General features: G+C 50.1%; 1 protein-coding gene across 1 annotated transcript in view; it reads right to left on the minus strand.

Annotated features, from left to right (window-relative positions):
- Positions 1–890: 890 nt before the first annotated feature.
- LOC124026400 (phosphatidylinositol 4-kinase type 2-beta-like) overlaps positions 891–10,000 on the minus strand; it is a 15,458-nt gene continuing 6,348 nt past the window's right edge. Inside the window, exons 2-4 of the mRNA XM_046339429.1 lie at positions 9,801–9,952; positions 3,383–3,463; positions 891–983 (exon numbers count right to left, since the gene is read on the minus strand). Coding sequence (XP_046195385.1) covers positions 891–983; positions 3,383–3,463; positions 9,801–9,952 — 326 coding nt within the window. The remainder of the gene's footprint in view (positions 984–3,382; positions 3,464–9,800; positions 9,953–10,000) is intronic.

A 10,000-nucleotide genomic window follows, 5' to 3' on the forward strand; every position in this document is an offset into this window, starting at 1 on the left:
ATCACTGACTAGACACACAGCCTGTTATTATCACTGACTAGACACACAGCCTGTTATTATCACTGACTAGACACACAGCCTGTTATCATCACTGACTAGACACACAGCCTGTTATTATCATTGACTAGACACACAGCCTGGAAGACACACAGCCTGTTATCATCACTGACTAGACACACAGCCTGTTATTATCACTGACTAGACACACAGCCTGTTATTATCACTGACTAGACACACAGCCTGGAAGACACACAGCCTGTTATTATCACTGACTAGATACACAGCCTGGAAGACACACAGCCTGTTATCATCACTGACTAGACACACAGCCTGTTATTATCACTGACTAGACACACAGCCTGTTATCATCACTGACTAGACACACAGCCTGTTATCATCACTGACTAGATACACAGCCTGTTATCATCACAGCCTGTTATCATCACTGACTAGACACACAGCCTGTTATTATCACAGCCTGTTATTATCACTGACTAGATACACAGCCTGTTATTATCACTGACTAGACACACAGCCTGTTATTATCACTGACTAGACACACAGCCTGTTATCATCACTGACTAGACACACAGCCTGTTATTATCACTGACTAGACACACAGCCTGGAAGACACACAGCCTGTTATTATCACTGACTAGACACACAGCCTGTTATCATCACTGACTAGACACACAGCCTGTTATCATCACTGACTAGATACACAGCCTGTTATCATCACAGCCTGTTATCATCACTGACTAGACACACAGCCTGTTATTATCACAGCCTGTTATTATCACTGACTAGATACACAGCCTGTTATTATCACTGACTAGACACACCCCTCCCCCCCTCCCACCTCACCTTGGTTTTGGGGACCACCCCCAGTCCTAGCCTGGTATCAACGAGGAGGCAGCAACCTCTGAGAGATAGCCCTGGTTGGGGATCAGGCAGCCACGGCCAAAACAACACGGACAGCACAGCTACACAGAGAAACAGAGGGGGAGGAGGAGGGCAGGGGGAGGACAGAGGGAGGAGGAGGAGAGAGGGAGGAAGGGTAGCCTGGGTGGGGAGAGTTAAATTAACTGTTAAAATTAATGTAAAAATAGAGAGAGAAAGGGAGGAGAGGAAGAAGGGGATGAGGAGAGAGAAAGAGAGAGGGAGGAGGAGAGAGAGAAAGAGAAAGGGGACATAGGAACAGGTGAGGAGAGAGGAGACGGATAAAGACAGAGATAGAAACAGAAAGCAGAGCATAGTGAGAACTAGGGACAGACGGGGAGAGAGGAAGAGGAGAGAGGAAGAGGAGAGAGGAAAGGAGAGAGAGGAGGAAGAGGAAAGACAGATAGAAACAGACAGAGATAGAAACAGACAAGAGCATAGTGTTACCTAGGGACAGACGAGGAGAGAGGAAGAGGAGAGACACAGAGATAAAGACAGATAGAAAAAGAAACCAGAGCATAGCGTTACCTAGGGACAGAAAAGGAGAGAGGAAGAGGAGAGAGGAAGAGAAAAAGACAGAGATAGTAACAGACCAGAGAACAGTAGAAGACAGAGATAGTAACAGACCAGAGAACAGTAGAAGACAGAGATAGTAACAGACCAGAGAACAGTAGAAGACAGAGATAGTAACAGACCAGACAACAGTGAAAGACAGAGATAGTAACAGACCAGAGAACAGTAGAAGACAGAGATAGTAACAGACCAGAGAACAGTAGAAGACAGAGATAGTAACAGACCAGAGAACAGTAGAAGACAGAGATAGTAACAGACCAGACAACAGTGAAAGACAGAGATAGTAACAGACCAGAGAACAGTGAAAGAGAGATATTAACAGACCAGAGAACAGTGAAAGACAGAGATAGTAACAGACCAGAGAACAGTAGAAGACAGAGATAGTAACAGACCAGAGATAGTAACAGACCAGAGAACAGTAGAAGACAGAGATAGTAACAGACCAGAGAACAGTAGAAGACAGAGATAGTAACAGACCAGAGATAGAAACAGACAGAGATAGTAACAGACCAGAGATAGAAACAGACAGAGATAGTAACAGACCAGAGATCAGTAGAAGACAGAGATAGTAACAGACCAGAGAACAGTAGAAGACAGAGATAGTAACAGACCAGAGATAGAAACAGACAGAGATAGTAACAGACCAGAGATCAGTAGAAGACAGAGATAGTAACAGACCAGAGAACAGTAGAAGACAGAGATAGTAACAGACCAGAGATAGAAACAGACAGAGATAGTAACAGACCAGAGATCAGTAGAAGACAGAGATAGTAACAGACCAGAGATCAGTAGAAGACAGAGATAGTAACAGACCAGAGATAGAAACAGACAGAGATCGTAACAGACCAGAGATAGAAACAGACAGAGATAGTAACAGACCAGAGATCAGTAGAAGACAGAGATAGTAACAGACCAGAGAACAGTAGAAGACAGAGATAGTAACAGACCAGAGATAGAAACAGACAGAGATAGTAACAGACCAGAGATCAGTAGAAGACAGAGATAGTAACAGACCAGAGAACAGTAGAAGACAGAGATAGTAACAGACCAGAGAACAGTAGAAGACAGAGATAGTAACAGACCAGAGATAGAAACAGACAGAGATCGTAACAGACCAGAGATCAGTAGAAGACAGAGATAGTAACAGACCAGAGAACAGTAGAAGACAGAGATAGTAACAGACCAGAGATAGAAACAGACAGAGATAGTAACAGACCAGAGATCAGTAGAAGACAGAGATAGTAACAGACCAGAGAACAGTAGAAGACAGAGATAGTAACAGACCAGAGAACAGTAGAAGACAGAGATAGTAACAGACCAGAGAACAGTAGAAGACAGAGATAGTAACAGACCAGAGATAGTAACAGACCAGAGAACAGTGAAAGAGAGATATTAACAGACCAGAGATAGTAACAGACCAGAGAACAGTGAAAGAGAGATATTAACAGACCAGAGATCAGTAGAAGACAGAGATAGTAACAGACCAGAGAACAGTGAAAGACAGAGATCGTAACAGACCAGAGATAGTAACAGACCAGAGATCAGTAGAAGACAGAGATAGTAACAGACCAGAGATAGTAACAGACCAGAGATAGTAACAGACCAGAGAACAGTGAAAGACAGAGATAGTAACAGACCAGAGATAGTAACAGACCAGAGAACAGTGAAAGAGAGATATTAACAGACCAGAGATCAGTAGAAGACAGAGATAGTAACAGACCAGAGAACAGTGAAAGACAGAGATCGTAACAGACCAGAGATAGAAACAGACAGAGATAGTAACAGACCAGAGATAGAAACAGACAGAGATAGTAACAGACCAGAGATCAGTAGAAGACAGAGATAGTAACAGACCAGAGAACAGTGATACCTTGTGAAAGTATTTGGTCCATTTAGGGTTGAGGTGACCGTAAGGCTCTTCAGACTTTGGTTTGAAAACACCAAGGATTTTCTGGATGGGAAAAAAGGGAATCAACAGTATTTAATAAAGCCCCGACACCATCAGCAGTTATCACAAAGAGATTTACAGTAACCCGGACCATCAGCAGTTATCACAAAGAGATTTACAGTAACCCGGACCATCAGCAGTTATCACAAAGAGATTTACAGTAACCCGGACCATCAGCAGTTATCACAAAGAGATTTACAGTAACCCGGACCATCAGCAGTTATCACAAAGAGATTTACAGTAACCCGGACCATCAGCAGTTATCACAAAGAGATTTACAGTAACCCGGACCATCAGCAGTGATCACAAAGAGATTTACAGTAACCCGGACCATCAGCAGTTATCACAAAGAGATTTACAGTAACCCGGACCATCAGCAGTTATCACAAAGAGATTTACAGTAACCCGGACCATCAGCAGTTATCACAAAGAGATTTACAGTAACCCGGACCATCAGCAGTTATCACAAAGAGATTTACAGTAACACAGACCATCAGCAGTTATCACAAAGAGATTTACAGTAACCCGGACCATCAGCAGTTATCACAAAGAGATTTACAGTAACCCGGACCATCAGCAGTTATCACAAAGAGATTTACAGTAACCCAGACCATCAGCAGTTATCACAAAGAGATTTACAGTAACCCAGCCTAGACCCTAATGGAAGAGCTTTACAGTAACCCAGCCTAGATTCTAATGAAAGAGATTTACAGTAACCCAGCCTAGACCCTAATGAAAGAGCTTTACAGTAACCCAGCCTAGACCCTAATGAAAGAGCTTTACAGTAACCCAGCCTAGACCCTAATGGAAGAGCTTTACAGTAACCCAGCCTAGACCCTAATGAAAGAGCTTTACAGTAACCCAGCCTAGAGCCTAATGGAAGAGCTTTACAGTAACCCAGCCTAGACCCTAATGAAAGAGCTTTACAGTAACCCAGCCTAGAGCCTAATGAAAGAGCTTTACAGTAACCCAGCCTAGACCCTAATGAAAGAGCTTTACAGTAACCCAGCCTAGAGCCTAATGGAAGAGCTTTACAGTAACCCAGCCTAGGCATCACAGACTACAGAGACTGAGGACCACATCAGGGCCAGAAAGACAACTCCATCACAGACTACAGAGAGACTGAGGACCACATCAGGGCCAGAAAGACAACTCCATCACAGACTACAGAGAGACTGAGGACCACATCAGGGCCAGAAAGACAACTCCATCACAGACTACAGAGAGACTGAGGACCACATCAGGGCCAGAAAGACAACTCCATCACAGACTACAGAGAGACTGAGGACCACATCAGGGCCAGAAAGACAACTCCATCACAGACTACAGAGAGACTGAGGACCACATCAGGGCCAGAAAGACAACTCCATCACCTGGCATCATGTAGTGCAACTCCAGCACCAGTCTCTGCTAGGAGTGGGTTCAACTCCAGTCTCTGCTCGGAGTGGGTTCAACTCCAGTCTCTGCTCGGAGTGGGTTCAACTCCAGTCTCTGCTCGGAGTGGGTTCAACTCCAGTCTCTGCTCGGAGTGGGTTCAACTCCAGGACCAGCCTCTGCTAGGAGTGGGTTCAACTCCAGCCTCTGCTAGGAGTGGGTTCAACTCCAGCCTCTGCTAGGAGTGGGTTCAACTCCAGCCTCTGCTAGGAGTGGGTTCAACTCCAGCCTCTGCTAGGAGTGGGTTCAGCTCAGTCTCCAGTGGGCAGTCTCTGCTAGGAGTGGGTTCAACTCCAGTCTCTGCTAGGAGTGGGTTCAACTCCAGTCTCTGCTAGGAGTGGGTTCAACTCCAGTCTCTGCTAGGAGTGGGTTCAACTCCAGTCTCTGCTAGGAGTGGGTTCAACTCCAGTCTCTGCTAGGAGTGGGTTCAACTCCAGTCTCTGCTAGGAGTGGGTTCAACTCCAGTCTCTGCTAGGAGTGGGTTCAACTCCAGTCTCTGCTAGGAGTGGGTTCAACTCCAGTCTCTGCTAGGAGTGGGTTCAACTCCAGTCTCTGCTAGGAGTGGGTTCAACTCCAGTCTCTGCTAGGAGTGGGTTCAACTCCAGTCTCTGTTCAACTCCAGGAGTGGGTTCAACTCCAGTCTCTGCTAGGAGTGGGTTCAACTCCAGTCTCTGCTAGGAGTGGGTTCAACTCCAGTCTCTGCTAGAGTGGGTTCAACTCCAGTCTCTGCTAGGAGTGGGTTCAACTCCAGTCTCTGCTAGGAGTGGGTTCAACTCCAGTCTCTGCTAGGAGTGGGTTCAACTCCAGTCTCTGCTAGGAGTGGGTTCAACTCCAGTCTCTGCTAGGAGTGGGTTCAACTCCAGTCTCTGCTAGGAGTGGGTTCAACTCCAGTCTCTGCTAGGAGTGGGTTCAACTCCAGTCTCTGCTAGGAGTGGGTTCAACTCCAGTCTCTGCTAGGAGTGGGTTCAACTCCAGTCTCTGCTAGGAGTGGGTTCAACTCCAGTCTCTCTGGGTTCAACTCCAGGAGTGGGTTCAACTCCAGTCTCTGCTAGGAGTGGGTTCAACTCCAGTCTCTGCTAGGAGTGGGTTCAACTCCAGTCTCTGCTAGGGAGTGGGTTCAACTCCAGTCTCTGCTAGGAGTGGGTTCAACTCCAGTCTCTGCTGGGTTCAACTCCAGTCTCTGCTAGGAGTGGGTTCAACTCCAGTCTCTGCTAGGAGTGGGTTCAACTCCAGTCTCTGCTAGTCTCTGCTAGGAGTGGGTTCAACTCCAGTCTCTGCTAGGAGTGGGTTCAACTCCAGTCTCTGCTAGGAGTGGGTTCAACTCCAGTCTCTGCTAGGAGTGGGTTCAACTCCAGGAGTGGGTTCAACTCCAGTCTCTGCTAGGAGTGGGTTCAACTCCAGTCTCTGCTAGGAGTGGGTTCAACTCCAGTCTCTGCTAGGAGTGGGTTCAACTCCAGTCTCTGCTAGGAGTGGGTTCAACTCCAGTCTCTGCTAGGAGTGGGTTCAACTCCAGTCTCTGCTAGGAGTGGGTTCAACTCCAGTCTCTGCTAGGAGTGGGTTCAACTCCAGTCTCTGCTAGGAGTGGGTTCAACTCCAGTCTCTGCTAGGAGTGGGTTCAACTCCAGTCTCTGCTAGGAGTGGGTTCAACTCCAGTCTCTGCTAGGAGTGGGTTCAACTCCAGTCTCTGCTAGGAGTGGGTTCAACTCCAGTCTCTGCTAGGAGTGGGTTCAACTCCAGTCTCTGCTAGGAGTGGGTTCAACTCCAGTCTCTGCTAGGAGTGGGTTCAACTCCAGTCTCTGCTAGGAGTGGGTTCAACTCCAGTCTCTGCTAGGAGTGGGTTCAACTCCAGTCTCTGCTAGGAGTGGGTTCAACTCCAGTCTCTGCTAGGAGTGGGTTCAACTCCAGTCTCTGGAGTGGGTTCAACTCCAGTCTCTGCTAGAGTGGGTTCAACTCCAGGACCAGTCTCTGCTAGGAGTGGGTTCAACTCCAGGACCAGTCTCTGCTAGGAGTGGGTTCAACTCCAGGACCAGTCTCTGCTAGGAGTGGGTTCAACTCCTGCACCAGTCTCTGCTAGGAGTGGGTTCAACTCCAGGACCAGTCTCTGCTAGGAGGGGGTTCAACTCCAGCACCAGTCTCTGCTAGGAGGGGGTTCAACTCCAGTCTCTGCTAGGAGTGGGTTCAACTCCAGGACCAGTCTCTGCTAGGAGTGGGTTCAACTCCAGGACCAGTCTCTGCTAGGAGTGGGTTCAACTCCAGGACCAGTCTCTGCTAGGAGTGGGTTCAACTCCAGGACCAGTCTCTGCTAGGAGTGGGTTCAACTCCAGGACCAGTCTCTGCTAGGAGTGGGTTCAACTCCTGCACCAGTCTCTGCTAGGGAGTGGGTTCAACTCCAGGACCAGTCTCTGCTAGGAGGGGGTTCAACTCCAGTCTCTGCTAGGAGGGGGTTCAACTCCAGTCTCTGCTAGGAGTGGGTTCAACTCCAGGACCAGTCTCTGCTAGGAGTGGGTTCAACTCCAGGACCAGTCTCTGCTAGGAGTGGGTTCAACTCCAGGACCAGTCTCTGCTAGGAGTGGGTTCAACTCCAGGACCAGTCTCTGCTAGGAGTGGGTTCAACTCCAGGACCAGTCTCTGCTAGGAGTGGGTTCAACTCCAGTCTCTGCTAGGAGTGGGTTCAACTCCAGGACCAGTCTCTGCTAGGAGTGGGTTCAACTCCAGGACCAGTCTCTGCTAGGAGTGGGTTCAACTCCAGCACCAGTCTCTGCTAGGAGTGGGTTCAACTCCAGTCTCTGCTAGGAGTGGGTTCAACTCCAGGACCAGTCTCTGCTAGGAGTGGGTTCAACTCCAGTCTCTGCTAGGAGTGGGTTCAACTCCAGGACCAGTCTCTGCTAGGAGTGGGTTCAACTCCAGCACCAGTCTCTGCTAGGAGTGGGTTCAACTCCAGCACCAGTCTCTGCTAGGAGTGGGTTCAACTCCAGTCTCTGCTAGGAGTGGGTTCAACTCCAGCACCAGTCTCTGCTAGGAGTGGGTTCAACTCCAAGACCAGTCTTTGCTAGGAGTGGGTTCAACTCCAAGACCAGTCTTTGCTAGGAGTGGGTTCAACTCCAGTCTCTGCTAGGAGTGGGTTCAACTCCAGTCTCTGCTAGGAGTGGGTTCAACTCCAGGACCAGTCTCTGCTAGGAGTGGGTTCAACTCCAGGACCAGTCTCTGCTAGGAGTGGGTTCAACTCCAGTCTCTGCTAGGAGTGGGTTCAACTCCAGTCTCTGCTAGGAGTGGGTTCAACTCCAGTCTCTGCTAGGAGTGGGTTCAACTCCAGGACCAGTCTCTGCTAGGAGTGGGTTCAACTCCAGGACCAGTCTCTGCTAGGAGTGGGTTCAACTCCAGGACCAGTCTCTGCTAGGAGTGGGTTCAACTCCAGGACCAGTCTCTGCTAGGAGTGGGTTCAACTCCAGGACCAGTCTCTGCTAGGAGTGGGTTCAACTCCAGGACCAGTCTCTGCTAGGAGTGGGTTCAACTCCAGGACCAGTCTCTGCTAGGAGTGGGTTCAACTCCAGCACCAGTCTCTGCTAGGAGTGGGTTCAACTCCAGTCTCTGCTAGGAGTGGGTTCAACTCCAGGACCAGTCTCTGCTAGGAGTGGGTTCAACTCCAGCACCAGTCTCTGCTAGGAGTGGGTTCAACTCCAGCCTCTGCTAGGAGTGGGTTCAACTCCAGGACCAGTCTCTGCTAGGAGTGGGTTCAACTCCAGCACCAGTCTCTGCTAGGAGTGGGTTCAACTCCAGTCTCTGCTAGGAGTGGGTTCAACTCCAGTCTCTGCTAGGAGTGGGTTCAACTCCAGGACCAGTCTCTGCTAGGAGTGGGTTCAATTCTCCCCAATTCCTCCCACCCCTCCTCCTCCATACCTTCCACCTCACCTCCCCCCACCACCCTATATACCTTCTACCCCATCTCCCCCCTCCCCTATACCTTCCACCTCACCTCCCCCACCACCCCATACCTTCCACCTCACCTCCCCCACCCCCTCCCCTATACCTTCCACCCCCACCCCCCCCCCTATACCTTCCACCCCATCTCCCCCACCCCCTATATACCTTCCACCTCACCTCCCCCACCCCCTCCCCTATACCTTCCACCCCATCTCCCTCCAACCCTCTATACCTTCCACCTCACCTCCCCCACCCCCTCCCTATACCTTCCACCTCACCTCCCCCACCCCCTCCCCTATACCTTCCACCTCACCTCCCCCACCCCCTCCCCTATACCTTCCACCCCATCTCCCCCACCCCCTATATATACCTTCCACCTCACCTCCCCCACCCCCTCCCCTATACCTTCCACCCCATCTCCCCCACCCCCTATATACCTTCCACCTCACCTCCCCCACCCCCTCCACTATACCTTCCACCCCATCTCCCTCCAACCCCCTATACCTTCCACCCCGCCTCCTCCATACCTTCCACCTCACCTCCCCCACCACCACCCTATATACCTTCTACCCCATCTCCCCTATACCTTCCACCTCACCTCCCCCACCACCCTATACCTTCCACCTCACCTCCCCACCCCCCTATACCTTCCACCTCACCTCCCCCCCACCCCCTATACCTTCCACCCCATCTCCCCCAACCCCTTATACCTTCCACCCCTCCTCCTCCATAACTTCCACCTCACCTCCCCCACCCCCTCCCCTATACTTTCCACCTCCCCACCCCCATACCTTCCACCTCACCTCCCCCACCCCCTATATCTCCCACCTCCCCTCCCTCCACCCCTCCATACCCCCCCTATATCTTCCACCTCACCTCCTCCACCCCCCTATACCTTCCACCTCCCCCACCCCCTATATCTTCCACCTCCCCTCCCTCCACCCCTCCTCCATACCCCCCCCCCCCCCACTCCCTCTTTCCTCACCCCTTTGGAGTCTTTAACGAAGTAACTCCCGCTAGAACCCTGAGAGATTCTCTCTGGGAAGACTCCGCCCTCGATGGCCTGCTCCGCCCTCTGAATGATGTCACCAAACTCTGGGTCACCGGGGAAATGGTTAAAGTCTCCACTACCGTTACCTGAATGGAGGGGAGAGAGAGAATGTTGACTTGTTTTTCTTTCAAATA

The sequence above is a fragment of the Oncorhynchus gorbuscha genome, unplaced genomic scaffold (genome assembly GCF_021184085.1).
Source record: "Oncorhynchus gorbuscha isolate QuinsamMale2020 ecotype Even-year unplaced genomic scaffold, OgorEven_v1.0 Un_scaffold_2743, whole genome shotgun sequence".
NCBI lineage: Eukaryota > Metazoa > Chordata > Actinopteri > Salmoniformes > Salmonidae > Oncorhynchus > Oncorhynchus gorbuscha.